The following is a 23,592-nucleotide window of genomic DNA, read 5'->3' on the forward strand; positions in this document are numbered from 1 at the left end:
GTTTAACTGATGAGCGGGTGGTGGAAGCGGGGGCGGGAGGGCAGAGGAAGGTGCCTAGCCAGGTACTCACAGTTCACACTTAGATTGGCGGGGATGCCGTGGTACCCTTGGTGGCTAACTCCTCTTCTACTGAAAGGCGACGGCAGTTATGGTACATCTGGTGTGGGACAGTCTGAAGTTGAGACCTGTAATACCAAATATCATATTACGTATAGCGCCGCCACCATAGTAACTTCGTAAAACTATAGGGATGAAATAGGAATACTCGAAGATGTCTCATAATCCGCATTTTTCAACCGACGCTGCCCGCAAAAAGAAAGAAAAAAGAAGAAGTCACATTACTTGATGAACGCCCCGTGTATTATTAGGGCTGCCAAAGGATATCTGATCTAGTAAATTCAATAAGAACTTCAAGAAAAGTAGAGAAATTGCAATAGCAATTTTTATATGTCGACCCCTCCTGGTTCAGACAATCCAGACAGAACCAGTTAAGAGACAAAGCTGGAACATTGGATGTTTTATAGTGAAGTATAAATAAATTGAGAAATAAAGCAAGGGGCTAATGACATTTTATTTGGTTTGCATCCGTAACCGTCACGGATTTATAGCAGTCATCATCGACTATCTAGTTTTATAAGGCGGCGACAGGGTGGAAGTTTTTTCGTTTATCTTGGTTGTTGAGTAATGACTACGTGCCTTGTTTTGCTGCTTTATAACATGGCTCTAAATACGAAACTTTGAAATATGCAAATAGAATAAAAAGTTACCAAGATTGTGAGGTCTAAAATTACCTAAATTACTCGAAAATGTGAAGAAAAGTGTACTTCAGTCAGTGTGCACTGCATGGTTAACGAATGTCACACAGATAGTTTCTCTGTGTTCCTGGTAATCAGTGTAAACATTAAAGCACCATTAACTATAATCGCAATCAAAGTCAACATTTTCCTTGAATATCGGAACGGTGATTAGTATTAGCTACTGAAATTTCAGACTTTTAAACTAGATGAAACTCGACGACAGGCAGCAATTGCATATTTCAATAACAAATGTTACTCATAGAATTTTGCTCATAATCCGCTTCATTGTCAAAGAGTATCTATATCTGACACTGTGTTTTCTGAGTTGTTGTTAGATGTGACCTATTTCAACGCGAATTTTTATATTCAATGTTTACAAATTTGTGCCTGAAGCGTATCAGGCAGGAAGAGTCCATAACATTAATCGCAGACGCTCATATTAATGTTATGGTTTATAGTTATGAGTTTTCTTTGTGTATTCTCTGTACCAATATCAATTTTATGATAGTATCTGATTTCTCCTATGAATGATTTTGTCAATCAGTCCGTCTTATCCAACTAAAAATCACTGAAAAACCACAGGGAAAGTGCAGTGAGTACCATGATAAGAAAGAGGCTAGTGAGTAAGCTTTGTTTGTACTTACATGAAAATGGCTAGTAGAGCCTGTGCAAATCAGTATAACCGTCGCACTGAGATCTGCCGATAACAAGTTACCATATGTTTTACCGGGAGGCTGTTGTGGTGCAGTCTATTAAGTCGTGCTATTTCGAAAAGGTGAGATAGAAATGTGATACCTGCAGCATACTACAAGAAAGATAAAAACTCAATCTTAGTATAAACCACATTTTATTTAAGAAACATTCAGTGTTTCAGTATCACAAAAGTGAGAGATTCCACGAAAATATCACGTAAATCGATTTTTCGTAAATGTAAATCACAGGTACTTTACTTCATTAAAATTAACTAAATCAAAAGGAATGTGTACTAAGAGAGAATGGTTCATATCTCATAACAATAAAATTGGTATGTGCAAGACGGAATTCGGATGATCTTAATATCTAACGATTGAGCACCCAGACTCCCATTCACATAGATTTCGCGCGTCTGCTCCGGTTATACCACGCACTCTGATTGTTGTCATGTATGAGTGTTCGCTTTACCACACATGTTAAAAATGTTCTTGGTCTAACAGAGGTTTACGCGTCTTTGGAAGTCAGTTAGCGTCAGATTATATTTACTCCAAAAGACAGCATATTGTGGTATATGGATTAAATAAATTCACTTAAATGGATTAGACATAAGCCAGCCCGCATGACACTGCATGACGCAACATTAACGCACATGTTAAGTCAATTTGAAATTTTAAAGTAACTGATAGTGCGGGGGATAGTATCATGCCAATACACTGATTAGTGATAATGAGCACATCTTGTGCGCTTGGGAGATATTTACTCCATTTCATTTCCACAATCTGTCTCTTTCTTCTGTAAAATTCATGCTTCCTCACCATGAACAATTCGTTTTCTAATCTTCATCATATCTCAAGAAAATAAATTTCTTCAAGAGCGTGTCAATCTAGGTACTGTCTGCATTTCAGTTTTAGCAAATATTGTAGCTGTGTTGTACTTTATGCAGTCGGTGGTATGTGTAAACAGCTTTTCGATGGTGACACCGAAGTTATTCCATCACCACTGACGACGACGTATAAGAGCGCCGGTAAGACCTTCTGCTTGGGTATACAAAGTGTTGCAATTTGCGTCCTTTATTAATACCGCCAGTTAATGGTCGAGAATGTTTTTAAATCAGATTTGGAGTCACTTGTCACTTAGGCAGCTGTTGCAGTAGCCCCCATTTCCCCTCGACTGATATGGTCATAGAATGCAAGCAACGTCTCTGAAGCTGAATTTTGTCGAGAGTAGAAAAAAGTTTCATTTTCTTCTCTGTCGCTGGTTACGTGAGTGATGTTTATGTCTGACTGCAGGAGTCAGAACCAGCTTACGTCGTGGGTCCAACTGCGCTCTACCGTCGACTACTTTCGGCTGAGCCCTCTCATATGTTGGTGAATCTAGAGCGTTTTACGTTCCGTCAGTAATACCACCAACCATCCAGAACTGCAGTAAATGTACTTGTCACCCTAGTTTAGATGAATTGCAAGCAATCGACTGCAGTGGTGATCGACTTCATGATTCTAATTCCTGACAGTTATTACCCCCCGTACTACTTTTAGGTTAGCACACACACGCCTCGGCACATTTTTCATTGAGAACTCAGTCTCTGCACATCCAGAAGAAACACTTGCTAAGAATTCAAATAACCACTCCATCACTATTTGTCCGTTCGTATTCCTGAGTCTTCTACCGATATCAACGTTAGGTTTTTGCTATTTATTGTCTCTGATACTTGTATTTTGGTCTTTTGTAAATCTAAGCGCCGAACTGAAACCTGTTTCATTCATTTATCAGTACATATTCGCTATCTCCACTTACTCTGTAACCCTACACTACACGTAGGCTTTATTTGAACTTTTATAGAAACCGAACAAAACGTCGTAGTCTTCGAAATTATGACCTTCAGCTCCTCGGACGTAAAGAAAGGAATCGACACGAGTCTGCAGCCCTTATTGCAGCGTGAGCCTATCGCTGCCCGGGAACTTCCCCCGAACAACGCCTCCAGCATCGTTAGACAGTGGGCTGATGATGGTCTAGAGGCGCGCCTCAGTCGTACAGCTCGCGGAGGCGGCGGCGGCGGGAGTCAGCCGCGGGGACGGGCCCAGCCACCTGCCGCAGGGGGATGACCTCACCGCGAGCAGAGACAGCTGTGTCGACCGACGCCAGCGCCTGCTGCAGGTGTAGCTGCTGACGGTGGCGCCCCCGCCATCGGCCGGAACGCCAGTCGCCGCTAGCGCGCTCCTGGGATGACCGAGAGCACCAGCGGTGATCGTGTGCCGCCTGCGGCTGGCTACAAACCACACTGTGCATCTTATCAATGGCTTCTCGGAAAACAACCTGCATATAAACTACTGGCCATTACAATTGCTGCACCACGAAGATGACGTGCTACAGACGCGAAATTTATCCGACAGGAAAAAGATGCTGTGATATGCAAATGATTAGCTTTTCAGAGCATTCACACAAGGTTGGCGCCGGTGGCGGCACCTACAACGTGCTGACATGAGGAAAGTTTCCAACCGATTTCTCAAACACAAACAGCAGTTGACCGGCGTTGCCTGGTGAAACGTTGTTGTGATGCTTCGTGTAAGGAGAAAAAATGCGTACCGTCACGTTGCCGACTTTGATAAAGGTCGGATTGTAGCATATCGCGATTGCGGTTTATCGTATAGCGACATTGCTGCTCGCGTTGGTCGAGATCCAATGACTGTTAGCAAAATATGGAGTCGGTGGGTTCACAATTCCGAAGACGGCAAGAGCTGACAAGTGCGAGAATTATCGCACAATCAACTTAACAGCTCATGCATCGAAGCTGCTTACAAGAATAATATACAGAAGAATGGACAAGAAAATTGATAATGCGCTTGGTGACGATCAGTTTGGCTTTAGGAAAAGTAAAGGGACGAGAGAGGCAATTCTGACGTTACGGCTAATAATGGAAGCAAGGCTAAAGAAAAATCAAGACACTTTCATAGGATTTGTCGACCTGGAAAAAGAGTTCGACAATATAAAATGGTGCAAGCTGTTCGAGATTCTGAAAAAAGTGGGGGTAAGCTATAGGGAGAGACGGATCGTATACATTATGTACAACAACCAAGAGGGAATAATAAGAGTGGACGATCAAGAACGAAGTGCTCGTATTAAGAAGGGTGTAAGACAAGGCTGTAGCCTTTCGCCCCTACTCTTCAATCTGTACATCGAGGAAGCAATGATGGAAATGAAAGAAAGGTTCAGGAGTGGAATTAAAATACAAGGTGAAAGGATATCAATGATACGATTCGCTGATGACATTGCTATCCTGAGTGAAAGTGAAGAAGATTAAATGATCTGCTGAACGGAACGAACAGTCTAATGAGTACACAGTATGGTTTGAGAGTAAATCGGAGAAAGACGAAGGTAATGAGAAGTAGTAGAAATGAGAACAGCGAGAAACTTAACATCAGGATTGATGGTCACGAAGTCAATGAAGTTAAGGAATTCTGCTACCTAGGCAGTAAAATAACCAATGACGGACGGAGCAAGGAGGACATCAAAAGCAGACTCGCTATGGCAAAAAATGCATTTATGGCCCAAGAGAAGTCTATTAATATCAAATACCTGCCTTAATTTGAGGAAGAAATTTCTGAGGATGTACGTCTGGAGTACAGCATTGTATGGTAGTGAAACATGGACTGTGGGAAAACCGGAATAGAAGAGAATCGAAGCATTTGAGATGTGGTGCCATAGACGAATGTTGAAAATTAGGTGGACTGATAAGGTAAGGAATGAGGAGGTTATACGCAGAATCGGAGAGGAAAGGAATATGTGGAAAACACTGTTAAGGAGATGGGACAGGATGATAGGACATCTGCTAAGACATGAGGGAATGACTTCCATGGTACTAGAGGGAGCTGTAGAGGGCAAAAACTGTAGAGGAAGACAGAGATTGGAATACGTCAAGCAAATAATTGAGGACGTAAGTTGCAAGTGCTACTCTGAGATGAAGAGGTTAGCACAGGAAAGGAATTCGTGGCGGGCCGCATCAAACCAGTCAGTAGACTGATGAAAAAAAAGAAAAAAAAAAAAAAGGGTTCAGGATGGTAATACGGAACGCCGTGCTGGATCCCAACGGCCCCGTATCACTTGCAGTCGAGATGACAGGCACCTTATACGCATGGGTGTAACGGATCGTGCAGCCACGTCTCGATCCCTGAGTCAACAGATGGGGACGTTTGCAAGACAACCATCTGCACGATCAGTTCGACGACGTTTGGAGCAGCATGGACTATCAGCTCGGAGACCATGGCTGCGGTTACCCTTGCGGCTGCATCACAGACAGGAGCGCCTGTGATGGTGTACTCAACGACGAACCTGGGTACACGAATGGAAAAACGTCATTTTTTCGGATGATTCCAGGTTCTGTTTACAGGATCATGATTGTCGCATCCGTGTCTGGCGACATCGCGGTGAACGCACATTGGAAGCGTCTATTCGTCATCGCCATACTGGCGTATCACCCGTCGTGATGGTATAGGATTCCATTGGTTACACGTCTCAGTCACCTCTGGTTCGCATTGACGACACTTTGAACAGTGGACGTTACATTTCAGATGTGATACGGCCCGTGGCTTTGCCCTTCATTCGATCCCTGCGAACCCTACATTTCAGCAGGATAATGCACGACCGCTTGTTGCATGTCCTGTACAGGCCTTTCTGGAGACAGAAAATGTTCGACTGCTGCCCTGGCCAGCACATTCTTCACATCTCTCACCAACTGAAAACGTCTGGTCAATGGTGGCCGAGCAACTGGCTCGTCACAATACGCCAGTCACTACACTTGAGGGTCTATGGCATCGCGTTGAAGCTGCATCGGCAGCTGTACCTGTATACGCCATCCAAGCTCTGTTCGACTCAATGCCCAGGCGTATCAAGACCGTTATAACGGTCAGAGGTGGTTGATCTGGATACTGATTTCTCAGGATCTATGCCCCTAAATTGCGTAAAAATGTAATCACATGTCAGTTCTAGTATAATATATTTGTCCAATGAATACCCGTTTATCATCTGCAATTCTTCTTGGTGTAGCAATTTTGATGACCAGTAGTGTAACTAGAAGAGTAATACAGTCACACTACACAACCATTCCAGCGTTGATTTATTACTATGGTGTGCAAAACACAAAAACGGGAACTAACTTTTGCATGATGCTTTACTACCAAGGAACACAGCTCTAAGAAGCTTGGACTACACATAGAACGAAGTGCTATAGTATATTACAGAAGACAGCTGAAAGAAATTCGCAATGAGACGAACAGAAGTGACACTTTCATTTAAAGACAATAATTACATTAAAGTTACCGCGAATTACGATGGTATTGGACACTGAAACGTATCTTGCAAAAGAGTGTTTTGTTTTTGCTTTTTACTTTGTGATGTAATAAATACTCTGCATGAAAACCATGTTGTGGATTATGAATATTATAGCGTATGTAACAGAACTAATATTGGTTGGTACCCACAGACTGTGTTCACGACCAATGTCAAGGGTAATTTTCGAGCAATTTCAAGGGTAATTTTTAAATCCCTTTCAATTTTTTTTCTTAAACACAAGTTGGGAAGTTCCTTGTACTGTAGGCACTTGAGTTCTCTTTTGCAAACTCATATAAGATATGTGTGTCAGGCTCTATGTGCTTGCGTTAAACGACTAAATCTGGGAGAGATGGAACACAATTTCAAAAGCGCATATGTAAAGTCCCAGGGTACGTTTCAGTAATTTTTTTGTATAGCTAAACGCATCTGCTGTCTATACTACACAATTTGTTTCATTTCTTTGATTTTACATTGAAACATAATATTTGACGATAGGAGCATCTTTCAAATACACTACTGGACATTAAAATTGGTACATCAAGAAGAAATGTAGATGATGAACGGGTATTCATTGACAAAAATATTATACTAGAACTGACGTGATTACATTTTTACGCAATTTGGATGCATAGATCCTGAGAAATCAGTATCCAGAACAACCACCTCTGGCCGTAATAACGGCCTTGATACGCCTGGGCATTGAGTCAAACAGAGCTTGGATGGCGTATGCAGGTACAGCTGCCCATGCAGCTTCAACACGATGCCACAGATCTTCAAGTGTAGTGACTGGCGTATTGTGACGAGCCAGTTGCTCGGCCACCATTGACCAGACGTTTTCAGTTGATGAGAGATCTGAAGAATGTTCTGGCCAGGGCAGCAGTCGAACATTTTCTGTCTTCAGACAGGTCTGTACAGGACCTGCAACATGCAGTCGTGGATTATCCTGCTGAAATGTAGGGTTTCGCAGGGATCGAATGAAGGGCAGAGCCACGGGTCTTAGCAAATCTGAAATCTAACGTCCACTGTTCAAAGTTCCGTCAACAAGAGGTGACCCAAATGTTTAACCAATAGCACCCCACACCATCATGCCGGGTGATAAGCCAGTACGGCACCCAGGTTCGTCGTTGAGTACACCATCGCAGGCGCTCCTGTCTGTGATGCAGCGTCAGGGGTAACAACAGCCATGGCCTCCGAGCTGATAGTCCATGCTGCTGCAAACGTCGTCTAACTGTTCGTGCAGATGGTGGTGGTCTTCCAAACGTCCCCATCTGATGGCTCAGGGATCGAGACGTGGCTGCACGATCCGTTACAGCCATGGGGATAAGATGCCTGTCACCTCGACTGCTAGTGATACGAGGCCGTTGGGATCCAGCACGGCGTTCCGTATTACCCTCCTGAACCCACTGATTCCATATTCTTCTAACAGTCATTGGATCTCGACCAACGCGAGCAGCAATGTCGCGATACGATAAACTGTAATCGCGATAGCCTACAAACTTGATGGTACGCATTTCTCCTCCTTACACGAGGCATCACAACCACGTTTCACCAGGCAACGCCGGTCAACTGCTGTTTGTGTATGAGAAATCTGTTGGAAACTTTCCTCATGTCAGCACTTTGTAGGTGTCGCCACCGGCGCCAATCTCGTGTCAATGCTCTAATAAGCTAATCATTTCAATCTCACAGCATCTTCTTTCTATCAGTTAAATTTCGCGTGAGTAGCCTGTCATCTTCGTGGTGTAGCAATTTTAATGGCAAGTAATATATATATTGTGGGGTAAAGAAAAGACGATCAAGCGTTAACAATGTTTTTTAATGATATGTTTTTGATATATCTGACTAGTTCACGGCTTTAGATAACTGGTTTACTTTCTGCTTATGTTAAAAATATAATTTTATTTACATATTTAATGTACTTATTTTGTCAGTATGCGGTGAATAAATTTTAAGTTATTGGGAATACTGAATTCTTTAATATTCATGAGACTGAGTGAACATACTTAAAATGCATGATAAAACATTTGAAGCAAAACACAAACAAAACAGGAATGTTTTCACTTATTTAAGGCTGTCATTTGATTTGTGTGGCAAATATGCCATACGATAAAATACGCAGCATATGTACAGGATTTTATCGCGGCATGTATCGCCATATGTAGGGGATAAACGCCACAACTTATACATTCATGATATTGATATCCAAGACGGCCATACTAAATCAAAACACGCCCAACAGAACAGACTATTAACACAACTACTCAAACATCTGGAAAAATGTAACTGTTTAGCATACACTAAAAACTAATCGTGATGCTGAGAAAAGTTTCGAAGGGACATTTACAGACTTACCTCAGTTTTTCTCCCAGAGTTTATAAAAAAACTTTCTGCGTCCAAACGTAAACACATTCATTATGGTCTGGTGGCCACTGAGCAACTGCAGAACCAATATTTGCATATCGTGTCGGTGTTTGCCGAAACTAAGTGGAGTGCGCAGTATACGTCACGCATCGCCTCTCCCGGATTTACGCTCTTATTTATGGAATAACAACTGTTACTTTCCTGCTAAATATGTCTGAAATCCTAGGTACAGTTTCTTTGGCGAGAATATATTATTCTTGTTGTACGAGTGTTACGTTTCTGGAAGATATATCAGGATTGTCCACTCATGGTTTGAGAGCAGAAGGACCTTTTGCTTATCACGTCGTGTCGTTTGAGTAACACGTGCATATAAAGCCGAATCCCTGCATTTTTTCTACGAAGTTCGATTCAGTACTCATTACCACTTTGTATGAGAAAATCATAGTAGTATTTTCATGGCTAAGATGCTCCCCGACAATGGCGATGTGAAATAGTCACCAAGACCTGAGACATCAAAAAGCAAAGGATAAGAGCGTTGGCACACGAAGAGTGATGAAGCTGATGAAATACAACGTGATAATAATTCACATTTGATGGTTGTTTAAGCAGTGACAAGTTTGTGCCGTCGCATTTGTGACGCGTCCACCTCGACACAAAGCTTCCTGTATGCATTACATATTCTTACCATACTTAAATATTTCTTTCCTCTTTTATTCGGCCAGTAGGAAGGATAGGTTACTCTACAGCATTACTAAAGACGAGACATGGGTCTTAGCAGGATGTATGACCACTACTGGCTGCAATAAATGCTCTGCGACGTATTTCCATGTTGACCACAAAGTTGCCGGCCGAAGTGGCCGTGCGGTTAAAGGCGCTGCAGTCTGGAACCGCAAGACCGCTACGGTCGCAGGTTCGAATCCTGCCTCGGGCATGGATGTTTGTGATGTCTTTAGGTTAGTTAGGTTTAACTAGTTCTAAGTTCTAGGGGACTAATGACCTCAGCAGTTGAGTCCCATAGTGCTCAGAGCCATTTTTTTTTTTTACCACAAAGTTGATAAGGGGTTGTTGTGGTAGGGTTTTCCATTCATTCACCAGCGGTCGTTGGCGAATGTGGTTGCGCTGTGATACATCTCTCCGACGCATTCCCCAAGTTCGCAATGGGGTTTCAGTCGGAGAAACAGGCAGGTCAGTCTATTCGCGGAATATTCTCCCGTTCGAGGATCTCCTCCACCTGCGCTGTTCGATTGTGGTCGCACATTGTCCTCCATGAAAAGGACCTCAGGGTCGAATGCACTCCTAAAAAGCTGCACACGGGAAATCCGTATAGTCAATAACGTTGACTGGTGAATGAACTGTGTTCAAACATTTCGAGGGCAGTACATCCGTGCAACACGACGCCTCCTCACATCAGAAGACCTGGACCACTAAAACCATCAAATTAGGCCATGTTCTTAGGTGCATTACGTGTTCCCCTCTCTCACCATGTAAGTAAATGTCCATAATAGCAACTCTATCGGAATATGATCTCACCTGCGAAGAGAGAATGACCACCACTGCTCGCTGGTCCATCGCAAACAGTACCGACAATGTGTAGGTATCAAAGCAACAATAAGTACTGGTCGCACACAAACATAACTAGGTAGCATTCATTCTCGTGGTAGGCAGTGTTCATAATGTCTCGGCCCATCAGTGTTTATGTAAGAACAAATATACTATGTGCTACGAACTAACTTACACTAAAGTGACAAGGGTCATGGAATAGCGGTATGCACGTAGGTGGATGGCGGTAGTACCACGTAAACAGGATATAAAAGGGCAGTGTTTTGGCGCAGCTGTCCTTTGCACTTCTGTGATCCATGAGAAAGGGCTGCCGCCGTGATTATCGCCGCAAGATTGGAATTAACAGACTTTGAACGCGAAATTGTAGTTGGAGCTAGAAGCATGGGACATTGTGCTTCGGAAATAGTTAGAGAATTCAATATTCCGAGAGTATGTTGAGAATGCCATATCTAAGGTGCTACCTCTCACCATAGCCACTCCTGTGGCGAACGTATCCGTTAGCACATTGCAGGGAAATTTGGCGTTGAAAGGCTATGGCAGCAGACGACCGAAGCGAGTGCCTTTGCTACCAGCCGACATCGGCTGCAGTGCCTCTCCTGAGCTCGTAACAATGGCGTTAGAACCCTACACGATGGGAAAACCGTAGCCAGGTCAGGTGAGTCACGATTTCTGTTGATGACAGCTGATGGTAGGGCCAGAGTGTCGTTCAGAGTCCACGAAGCCATGGATCCAAGTTGTAAACAAACCACTGTGCAAGCTTGTTGTGGCTCCTTATTAGTGTGGGGTGTGCTTACATGGAATGGACTGGGTCCTCTTGTCCTCTTGTCTAACTGAACCGACATCTGACTGGTAACGGTTACATTCGGCTACTTGCAGAGCATTTTTAGCCAATTATTGACTTTATGTCCCCAAACAACGATGAATTTTTTATGGATGACAATGCACCAAATCACTGGACCACAGTTGTTTGTGACCGATTTGAAGAACATTCTGGACAGTTCGAACGAATGGTTTGGCCACCCAGATCTCCCGACGTCAATTCCATCGAATACTTATGAGACGTAATGGAGAAGTCAGTTCGTACACAACATCCTGTACCGCCAACAGTTTCGGAATTATGGACGTCTATAGAGGGAGCATGGCTTAAAATGTCAGCAGGAGACCTCCAACGACTTTTTGAGTCCTTGTCACGCCGAGTTACTGCACTGCGCCGAGAAAATGGGGGCTCCGACAGTTTATTGTCGCCTCAGTGAACTGATCCTCAAATACTTTCAAGACGTTGCCTAACGAAAACCTTTCGTTTCTATTGTACATCAGGAATATGACAAACATATTCTCGCCGAAAGTTTGAATTGTTCCCTGCACAGAATTTTAGTGCATGTTATGCACCCAACAGGAATCTGAAATGTATAACTTAATTAGTAAACTAACATGTAGTAACTTTCATAGTTTGCTTGAATCGACTTAGCACATGACAAGTGTTTTATTAGGAGGACCAAAGCTGATAATTACTGAAATGATATTTGAAATTTTCCCTAATATTATAAAAAAACTTAAACGGCCTAAATTTGGCCAGAAAAAAGTGGTGCGATGCTGACTCTTACATTCCTTTCAAAAAATGGTTCAAATGGCTCTGAGCACTATGGGACTTAACATCTGTGGTCATCAGTCCCCTAGAACTTAGAACTACTTCAACCTAACCAACCTAAGGACATCACACACATCCATGCCCGAGGCAGGATTCGAACCTGCGACCGTAGCAGTCGCGCGGCTCCGGACTGAGCGCCTAGAACCGTGAGACCACCGCGGCCGGCTACATTCCTTTCACCTCACACAAGACGACTGACCAATTAATTATAGATTATGCATGTTTCTTACATCACAATGCTCTCAACCGTGAGCTGTCGTGGGGCGATGAGTTGACGAGAATCACATCACATACCATTAGATACGTACATTATTTGATGGAAAGTAGCTGGACACCGCTATGTGACTCGGAACTGACCACTAGACGCCACGGGAAGCAGACCCACCAGCAGGAAAGGGGACCGAGTGTATTATATTGCCAATATAGAAGCAATAACAACAGAATGGATCGGCCAGGAGAGTTCAGTGACTAGCGGTTTGGTGTCTCCTGAGTAAAAGATGGATCAGAAACATTTAAACTCGTCCAAAGTTACACAGGTCGGCTGACAGTAATGTGACTGTGAAGTGGAAATGTGAACGAGCAAGTACAGGCAAACTGAGACGACTTATACCTCATCTAATGAGGAACAGGGTTTGCGGAGCACTGAAGAGTGATAGAAATCGCTTGAAACCAGCTGAAGAAATCACTCAGGACTGCCAAAGTGTTACTAGCATTTCAGCTAACACAGTGATTGTACGTAAGGAGTTAAAAAGCATGGGGTGCCATCGACGAGCACCTCCTCATAAATCTTAAATGTTTGTAGCCAGTGCTATGTGAAGCTCGCAATAGTGTGTAAAGACTCACGCCACTGGACACCTGGATGACTAGGAAACAGTGATTTGAGTGATGAATCACGCTATACCCTGCTGCAACACAGTGGAACGGATTGTGTGATTCTTTAGTTTCTCCTGGCGCATTTGTTGATCGAACAGTCCAGGAGTGTACTGCCGGTTCATAATGTCCAACGTGCCGTTGAACCGACAGTATACGCTTGAACTGTTCGGTCAGAAAGGATTGTGTTTTGCGAATTCCTAGAGAACGTCGCCTGCTGTTATGTGTAGTGCAACGGGGAAAATATCGGGGGACCTTCCTTGATTAGGATGTGGCCGACTAAATGCGCTTAAGCAAACGCTAAATGTGGAAGAACATGAACACATTATAACAGTATGCACTGCTTGTAGTACAGGAACAGTTCGTAGACGATGAATATTTATATCAACATGACAGTCGAACTGTGTGCAGGAGGCCAGGCACTTAGTTTGGGTGACTGGTCCAGTTTCTTTCGGAGACATCAGTTACACACTGGTATCTGCAGTAACATTTATTTCTTGTGCTGAGTTTACAGAGTTATAAAGCGTCTTCCGGGCGACGGGCGGCAGCGAAACACGATATCGCCCCGTAGTTCAGTGAGCCACGGTCACGCGCTTCGCTAATGGCAGCATGGGAACAAGTACACGTCGCCCGCCCAGACGTTCTGTGGTACGGTGCGGCTCCCACCTCTGCACTTCTGAAGACCGCCCGTCGCACGCTCAGGTGAGCACAGCTGACTGTGGTCCAGGTCGTTGGCCGTCGTGAAGATTATGCACTGGTCATCCACTGTGGATCGACGAAGACTGCAGCAGATGTTTAAGAGTTAGCAGGGGGCTGCGCGAACGCACCAGGCATGATCGGTGTGGAGATAACAACTTGCAGATTATCTGCCATGACCTATAGTGGAGGAGCGGTGGCTACTCGCCAGTCTTCTTCTCATCCACGATGTCCCATTTGAGGCAAATAGCAGACCACGACTGTGATAGTACCAGGTTGGCTGTGTCTACATCTACATCTACATCCATACTCCGCAAGCCACCTGACAGCGTGTGGCGGAGGGTACCCTGAGTACCTCTATAGGTTCTCCCTTCTATTCCAGTCTCGTGTTGTCCGTGGAAAGAAGGATTGTCGGTATTCTTCTGTGTGGGCTCTAATCTCTCTGATTTTATCCTCATGGTCTCATCGCGAGATATACGTAGGAGGGAGCAATATACTGTTTGACTCTTCGGTGAAGGTATGTTTTCGAAATTTTAGCAAAAGCCCATACCGAGCTACTGAGCGTCTCTCCTGCAGAGTCTTCCACTGGAGTTTATCTATCATCTCCGTAACGCTTTCGCGATTACTAAATAATCCTGTAACGAAGTGCGCTGCTCTCCGTTGGATCTTCTCTATCTCTTCTATCAACCCTATCTGGCACGGATCCCACACTGCTGAGCAGTACTCAAGCAGTGGGCGAAAAAGCATACTGTAACCTACTTCCTTTGTTTTCGGATTGTATTTCCTTAGGATTCTTCCAATGAATCTCAGTCTGGTATTTGCTTTACCGACGATCAACTTTATATGACCATTCCATTTAAAATCACTCCTAATGCGTGCTCGCAGATAATTTATGGAATTAACTGCTTCCAGTTGCTGACCTGCTATTTTGTAGCTAAATGATAAGGGATGTATCTTTCTATGTATTCGCAGCACATTACACTTGTCTACATTGAGATTCAGTTGCCATTCCCTGCACCATGCGTCAATTGGCTGCAGATCCTCCTGCATTTCAGCACAATTTTCCATTGTTACAACCTCTCGGTACACCACAGCATCATCTGCAAAAAGCCTCAGTGAACTTCCGGTGTCATCCACAAGGTCATTTATGTATATTTTGAATAGCAACGGTCCTATGACACTCCCCTGCGGCACACCTGAAATCACTCTTACTTCGGAAGACTTCTCTCCATTGAGAATAACATGCTGCGTTCTGTTATCTAGTAACTCTTCAATCCAATCACACAAATGGTCTGATAGTCCATATGCTTTTACTTTGTTCATTAAACGACTGTGGGGAACTGTATCGAACGCCTTGCGGAAGTCAAGAAACACGGCATCTACCTGTGAACCCGTGTCTATGGCCCTCTGGGTCTCGTGGACGAATAGCGCGAGCTGGGTTTCACACGACAGTCTTTTTCGAAACCCATGCTGATTCCTACAGAGTAGATTTCTAGTCTCCAGAAAAGTTATTATACTCGAACTTAATACGTGTTCCAAAATTCTACAACTGATCGACGTTAGAGATATAGGCCTATAGTTCTGTACATCTGTTCGACGTCCCTTCTTGAAAACGGGGATGACCTGTGCTCTTTTCCAATCCTTTGGAACGCTACGCTCTTCTAGAGACCTACGGCACACCGCTGCAAGAAGGGGGGCAAGTTCCTTCGCGTGCTCTGTGTAAAATCGAACTGGTATCCCATCAGGTCCAGCGGCCTTTCCTCTTTTGAGCGATTTTAATTGTTTCTCTATCCCTCTGTCGTCTATTTCGATGTCTACTATTTTGTCATCTGTACGTCAATCTAGAGAAGGAACTACAGTGCAGTCTTCCTCTGTGAAACAGCTTTGGAAAAAGACATTTAGTATTTCGGCCATTAGTCTGTCATCCTCTGTTTCAGTACCATTTTGGTCACAGAGTTTCTGGACATTTTGTTTCGATCCACCTACCGCTTTGACATAAGACCAAAATTTCTTAGGATTTTCTGCCAAGTCAGTACATAGAACTTTACTTTCGAATTCATTGAACGCCTCTCGCATAGCCCTCCTCACACTACATTTCGCTTCGCGTATTTTTCGTTTGTCTGCAAGGCTTTGGCTATGCTTATGTTTGCTGTGAAGTTCCCTTTGCTTCCGCAGCAGTTTTTTAACTCGGTTGTTGTACCACGGTGGCTCTTTTCCATCTCTTACGATCTTGCTCGGCACATATTCATCTAACGCATATTGTACGATGGTTTTGAACTTTGTCGACTGATCCTCAACACTGTCTGTACTTGAGACAAAACTTTTGTGTTGAGCCAACAGGTACTCTGAAATCTGCTTTTTGTCACTTTTTCTAAACAGAAAAATCTTCCTACCCTTTTTAATATTCCTATTTACGGCTGTAATCATCGATGCTGTAACCGCTTTATGATCGCTGATTCCCTGTTCTGCGTTAACTTTTTCAAATAGTTCGCCACGAGTCGGTTCTCTTTTTAACTGCTCAAGTTAGTTTTCAGATAAAGCACTTAAAAAAATTTCACTTGATTCTTTGTCCCTGCCACGCGTTATGAACGTCTGAGTCTCCCAGTCTATATCCGGAAAATCAAAATCTCCACCCAGAACTATAACATGGTGGGGAAATCTACTGGAAATATTTTCCAAATTATCATTCAGGTGCTCAGCCACAACAGCTGCTGAGCCAGGGGGCCTATAGAGACATCCAATTACCATGTCTGAGCCTGCTTTAACCGTGACCTTCACCCAAATCATTTCACATTTCGATCTCCGTCAATTTCCTTCGATACTATTGCACTTATTATCGCTATAAACACGCCTCCCCTTCACTGTCCAGCCTGTCTCTGCGGTATACATTCCAATCTGAGTTTACGATTTCATTACTATTTACGTCTGGTTTCAGCCAACTTTCTGTCCCTAGTATTATATGGGCGTTGTGACCGTTTATTAATGAGAGCAGTTCTCGGACCTTTCTATAGACGCTCCTGCAGTTTGCTATTAGCACATTAATATTGTTATTCCCTGTTGCATTTTGCCTACTCCTACCTTGCCGCGTCTCAGGATGCGTCTTGTCGGACCTAGGGAGGGAATTCTCTAACCTAAAAACCCCCATGTGCACTCCACACGTACTTCGATACCCTTGTAGCCGCTTCCGGCGTGTAGTGCACGCCTGACCAGGGGGATCCTACGTTTCTCCACCCGATAGCGGAGGTCGAGAAATTTGCACCCCAGATCTCCACATAATCGTCTGAGCCTCTGGTTTAAGCCTTCCACTCGGCTCCAAATCAGAGGACCGCGATCGGTTCTGGGAACGATACCACAAATAGTTAGCTCTGATTCCACCCCGCGAGCGAGGATTTCCGCCTTCACCAATTCCGCCAACCGCCTTTACGAACTGAGGATGACCTCTGAACCCAGACGGCAGGAGTCATTGGTGTTGACATGAGCAACAGTTTGCAGTCGGGTGCACCCAGTGCTCTCTATCACCGCCGGCAGGGCCTCCTCCACATCTCGGATGAGACCCTCCGGCAAGCAGACAGAGTGAACACTGGCCTTCTTCCCCGACCTTTCCGCTATTTCCCTAAGGGGTTCCATCACCCGCCTAACGTTGGAGCTCCCAATAACTAATAAACCCCTCCCCCCGTGTGCCTGCTCGGACCTTGCTGAGGGAGCAGCCACATGTCCACTCACAGGCAGAGCGGGCGATGCCACACGGCCAGCCTCCACATTTACCCTCCGCCTCGTGTGCCGCGAACGCCGCTGAACCCGCCACTCCCCTTGGGGAGAGGGTGGCCCAACAGCGCCCGGTACCCGCGAAGATGTCTCGACAGCAGGGACAGTGGGTGAAGCATGTAACACCTGGGGTGTACCATGCGACGCACCAGCCTCCCCACTGCCGCTACACTCCGAGGCAGCAGCCTGAGGACGGCTGACCGTGGCCATCAACGCGCTCAGCTGTTCGCGAACAGTGGCCAGCTCCTCCTGCGTCCGTACACAGCAGTCACACATCCTATCCATCCTAAGGAATCAATTTACTGTAGAGAGTTAATCAACTTTTAACTAAACTGCTAATTCACTAAAGGCGGCTGATTGTTGACTAAACTGTAATTGCTAGCCACTTCTTGTAGAAAACAATGAAAATAGCACTACCTATCTCTGGACTGTATTGAAAACAAACACTAGCACTACTGGCACTATGGTTGACTAAAGGGACTCTCTCTGACTGTATTCAAAACAAACACGAAATCTATGGAACACTATTACTAGCACTCGAAGTAAGCGCGTAGGTAGCAGGCAGATCATCATCGATCAGTTTGTCGCGGTTTCACTGAAATCAGGTAGACTGTCATTTCTTAGGTTCTAGCGACACACACAGAACGGAAGCACGACTGAATGTATCTTTGAGCTCTTAAACCTTCATTATTTAAAGGGTAGAACCTGTGCCTATGACGTATTAGCTCTTGAGTGCATGAATGCATTAGCCGTCATTTATCAGTCAGATCCACACTTCTTTCCCCGCTGTGGCATATCAGTAACTATTCTTAGTCACCGAGCTCGTGTCTTTCTGCCTATGTCTGACTCTGCATTGACTCCCTGGCGCTGAAGTTACGTGGTATTACTTCACACTACCGTGTTACGTACCAGTTCTGCATTTACGCCTCCTCTCTCCTGGCTCGGAGGTTGTGTGGTAATGTTCGCTTTATGCCCTGACGTCCGTTTCCTCGGCAGTACATTTTGTTGATATTCGATTTGGCCTACAGGTAAATAGTTGACCACATCTTTTCTGAGCTCATCCGCTAGAACATTAAAAAATTATATCGCGTACATATTCTGCTGCACAACACTCCTCCCTTGTTCCAAAAGATTCGTCCCAAATATTTTCTTTGGTTGTCCTCTGAAACAGTCTCATACACTTATATACAGAATTGTAAATTGTGCCCATTGCACTAAATTTTGAGCTCGCGAAAGCTGACTCACTAAAATTTTTTGTTTGTTTCCTAATACGGTATGTTATGTCTCGGTTAGCTGAACTCTTTTCAAGTAAGGCTACATTACTCTTAATAATTTTACTGTTTTCGTAGTCTACGTTTACTGGATTACGCCATTAAGGTTCGATAGATATCTAATGCCTAGGTAGGTCTGGAGAACAGAGACACTCCGAAGTACGCAAATTGCTCTCGGAAACATGGTAATTCTTATGGCTACCATATTTCAGCGTCGGGTCTCTTGATATTGCTGAATAAGTTGCAACATTTGCCCCATGGAAAGTTTGCCTTGCTGAGATGCTACTAGTGTGTCTAAACAGTGTAGGAGTTCAGGATTTAGGATTTTGTTAAGTTAGGTTAGATTTAGTGGGGGCAGTACTTCCAGAGCGCTCAGGCCAAATCAAACCAGATTGGGTTAATTGGATTACAGTTGTACCCATGAGTGTAGCTGGGAAGCGGAGGTTCATCCCAGCTATCTCACAAGTGTTGTCATTTATCAAAATACTACTGCTACATAACTCTAACTTTACTATTCACTTTAGTTTCCCAGTCTCGTGGGATTCATTATTACGGTTTCTGGTGCAATATCTGAGTAGATCAAATGTACTCCTACCTCCTAAAAATGAGGCTGCGGTGGAAACATTTGTTCCTCGCATTCCATTGCCTCTGCTTTCCGAAGAAACAGTAACACTTTTCATGGCTCTGCGTCATTCTGTGCTTCTCCGGCTGAACAACTGGTGATACACCTATTTCGCATAATACTGGATAAGACTGGACTGTATAAGATCAGTACTGCATTTTCATTCCTACCACAAGTAGTCAGACCTGTTCGTACAACTTCACTCTGTTGCCATTCACTTCCATGGTTGCTATATGGTGAACATAGCTATGTTATATTCAGATGCCTCTGTCACGAGTCATACCTTGACAGGAACTTTTTGTGCGTTGTAGTGGTAGTAATTCTGAACTCAACAGTCTGTTGACAATATGATAGGCCGTTTTCTGTAGTGATCCCACCCCAGTTCTTGCATTATTGAATCTATCTACTAATGACTACAATTATCTGGCTAATGCTAGTATGCTGCCCACTAGGCTCAGTTGTTTTTGTATTTCCCGCAAATCACTATTCGCTGTTTTTATTGTTTCCCAGGTGTAGTGTGGTAGCTCTACAGTTAACACATTTACCATTTGGATATTATTCAGAACGGTCTCCTCTGAATTCTGCTATGGTTTTGATAGTCTCTGACATCGTTTGCACTTTCCTAATCATGTTATTCAGCTGCTGTCGAATTGTTCATACTGTATTTATTTCCAGTGGTTGCCTATTAAATGGCCATAAGATATCAAGTCCAGTCATGTGTAAGAGTAAAGGCCTTTGGCAGTCTTTTTAGTGGGATTCTTTGATGAATAAAGTCATCCTTTTTTTCACAAGGCACACAGTCCTTCACATATTGCTCAACACCACGTTTCATTGTTCTCCACCAGAACCTTTGCACTGCTCATCTACCCATTGTTTCGTGCTCTTCATGACCTGACAACACATGCTCATCCACTCGTCTAACACTTCATCCTTTAATGCCACCAGAACCACTAAGCATCGTCTGCATTTCGTTGTTCTGCAGAGCAACCCCTCATGTGTGAGGAACTGTGGTTGTGATTTAAATGCCTGACAGTCTTTGTCAACCGCCTGTGCTCTCTGCCCTACCATTAGACATTTGCCTAGTGCATTCAGCACTGCAATCTTCCTGCTCAGAGTATATGCATTAGTATGCTTCCTACCTGGTTTGTGGATCACCTCATAATCAAACTCAATGAGTTTGAATACTCATCTTGCTACCCTATTCAATGTGCCTTTCAGCCTTAACAGCTATTTTAATGATATGTGGTCATCCATGACGTCTAGATACGGTAGTGTTTACTTCAATTAAAATTGTATTTCTTTTTCTATCCTAGGACGTCAGCTTTTATGTATGTATACATTAAAAGAGTAAGACAAAACAGTTATCTCTTTTTACATATCAGCACTGTATTTCGCGTCTGTGTTTAGGGTAACTTTTGCTTAGTGTACAGTACGTAACTTATTATCACCTCCCTTGATTGACTTCTTCACATTACTGACAATGATGATACAATGTCGTTGTGTTTATTGAAGATGGGAGATATTGCTTAGGCCAACGAAGTATTGCTTCAAGTTAATCACTGAACACCAGTTATCCAACCAGTCAGTGGGAGCGAAGATACAACAAATATGTTATACTTGTACGAGTTAATAAGTTGAATTTTAGAAGTAAGATGTCTGAAGAAAGAATTGCTCAAACACTTACTTGTATTTAATAGCAAGCGCTAAATAAACTTCTTTAGTGATTTTCTGCTACTTAACATCAGCTTTCATAAAAACGTTAAGAGGAATTCTTCTAACTATTTCAGAACAGTATTTGTTGAAAGAAATGACAATTAGGAACAAACGTTGATATTTGGTCTGCTATAAATTGCAACGTAGTAGCATGCCAGACAGGGGATAATATGATTTCTATCATGGTTCACGTAGACTACATATCTTAGTACATTTTATCACCAGATTCTTACACATCAATGTTTATAGTCTGTATCAGTTGATTGTCCCCCCCATGAACCATGGACCTTGCCGTTGGTGGGGAGGCTTGCGTGCCTCAGCGATACAGATAGCCGTACCGTAGGTGCAACCACAACGGAGGGGTATCTGTTGAGAGGCCAGACAAACGTGTGGTTCCTGAAGAGGGGCAGCAGCCTTTTCAGTAGTTGCAAGGGCAACAGTCTGGATGATTGACTGATCTGGCCTTGTAACAATAACCAAAACGGCCTTGCTGTGCTGGTACTGCGAACGGCTGAAAGCAAGGGGAAACTACAGCCGTAATTTTTCCCGAGGGCATGCAGCTTTACTGTATCATTACATGATGATGGCGTCCTCTTGGGTAAAATATTCCGGAGGTAAAATAGTCCCCCATTCGGATCTCCGGGCGGGGACTACTCAAGAGGATGTCGTTATCAGGAGAAAGAAAACTGGCGTTCTACGGATCGGAGCGTGGAATGTCAGATCCCTTAATCGGGCAGGTAGGTTAGAAAATTTAAAAAGGGAAATGGATAGGTTGAAGTTAGATATAGTGGGAATTAGTGAAGTTCGGTGGCAGGAGGAACAAGACTTCTGGTCAGGTGACTACAGGGTTATAAACACAAAATCAAATAGGGGTAATGCAGGAGTAGGTTTAATAATGAATAGGAAAATAGGAATGCGGGTAAGCTACTACAAACAGCATAGTGAACGCATTATTGTGGCCAAGATAGATACGAAGCCCACACCTACTACAGTAGTACAAGTTTATATGCCAACTAGCTCTGCAGATGACGAAGAAATTGAAGAAATGTATGATGAAATAAAAGAAATTATTCAGATTGTGAAGGGAGATGAAAATTTAATAGTCATGGGTGACTGGAATTCGAGTGTAGGAAAAGGGAGAGAAGGAAACATAGTAGGTGAATATGGATTGGGGGACAGAAATGAAAGAGGAAGCCGCCTGGTAGAATTTTGCACAGAGCACAACATAATCATAACTAACACTTGGTTTAAGAATCATGAAAGAAGGTTGTATACATGGAAGAACCCTGGAGATACTAGAAGGTATCAGATAGATTATATAATGGTAAGACAGAGATTTAGAAACCAGGTTTTAAATTGTAAGACATTTCCAGGGGCAGATGTGGACTCTGACCACAATCTATTGGTTATGACCTGTAGATTAAAACTGAAGAAACTGCAAAAAGGTGGGAATTTAAGGAGATGGGACCTGGATAAACTAAAAGAACCAGAGGTTGTACAGAGATTCAGGGAGAGCATAGGGGAGCAATTGACAGGAATGGGGGAAATAAATACAGTAGAAGAAGAATGGGTAGCTTTGAGGGATGAAGTAGTGAAGGCAGCAGAGGATCAAGTAGGTAAAAAGACGAGGGCTAGTAGAAATCCTTGGGTAACAGAAGAAATATTGAATTTAATTGATGAAAGGAGAAAATATAAAAATGCAGTAAGTGAAACAGGCAAAAAGGAATACAAACGTCTCAAAAATGAGATCGACAGGAAGTGCAAAATGGCTAAGCAGGGATGGCTAGAGGACAAATGTAAGGATGTAGAGGCTTATCTCACTAGGGGTAAGATAGATAGAGCCTACAGGAAAATTAAAGAGACCTTTGGAGAAAAGAGAACCACTTGTATGAATATCAAGAGCTCAGATGGAAACCCAGTTCTAAGCAAAGAAGGGAAAGCAGAAAGGTGGAAGGAGTATATAGAGGGTCTATACAAGGGCGATGTACTTGAGGACAATGTTATGGAAATGGAAGAGAATGTAGATGAAGATGAAATGGGAGATACGATACTGCGTGAAGAGTTTGACAGAGCACTGAAAGACCTGAGTCGAAACAAGGCCCCCGGAGTCGACAATATTCCATTGGAACTACTGACGGCCGTGGGAGAGCCAGTCCTGACAAAGCTCTACCATCTGGTGAGCAAGATGTATGAAACAGGCGAAATACCCTCAGACTTCAAGAAGAATATAATAATTCCAATCCCAAAGAAAGCAGGTGTTGACAGATGTGAAAA

General features: G+C 43.6%; 1 protein-coding gene across 1 annotated transcript in view; it reads right to left on the bottom strand.

The window, feature by feature from the left end:
* Positions 1-3,512: 3,512 nt before the first annotated feature.
* The window catches only part of LOC124594160 (G-protein coupled receptor GRL101-like), a 356,496-nt gene continuing 336,416 nt past the window's right edge, over positions 3,513-23,592 (bottom strand). The window contains exon 28 of the mRNA XM_047132516.1: positions 3,513-3,756. Coding sequence (XP_046988472.1) covers positions 3,513-3,756 — 244 coding nt within the window. The remainder of the gene's footprint in view (positions 3,757-23,592) is intronic.

This window comes from Schistocerca americana, chromosome 2, assembly GCF_021461395.2.
Source record: "Schistocerca americana isolate TAMUIC-IGC-003095 chromosome 2, iqSchAmer2.1, whole genome shotgun sequence".
NCBI classification, from domain to species: domain Eukaryota; kingdom Metazoa; phylum Arthropoda; class Insecta; order Orthoptera; family Acrididae; genus Schistocerca; species Schistocerca americana.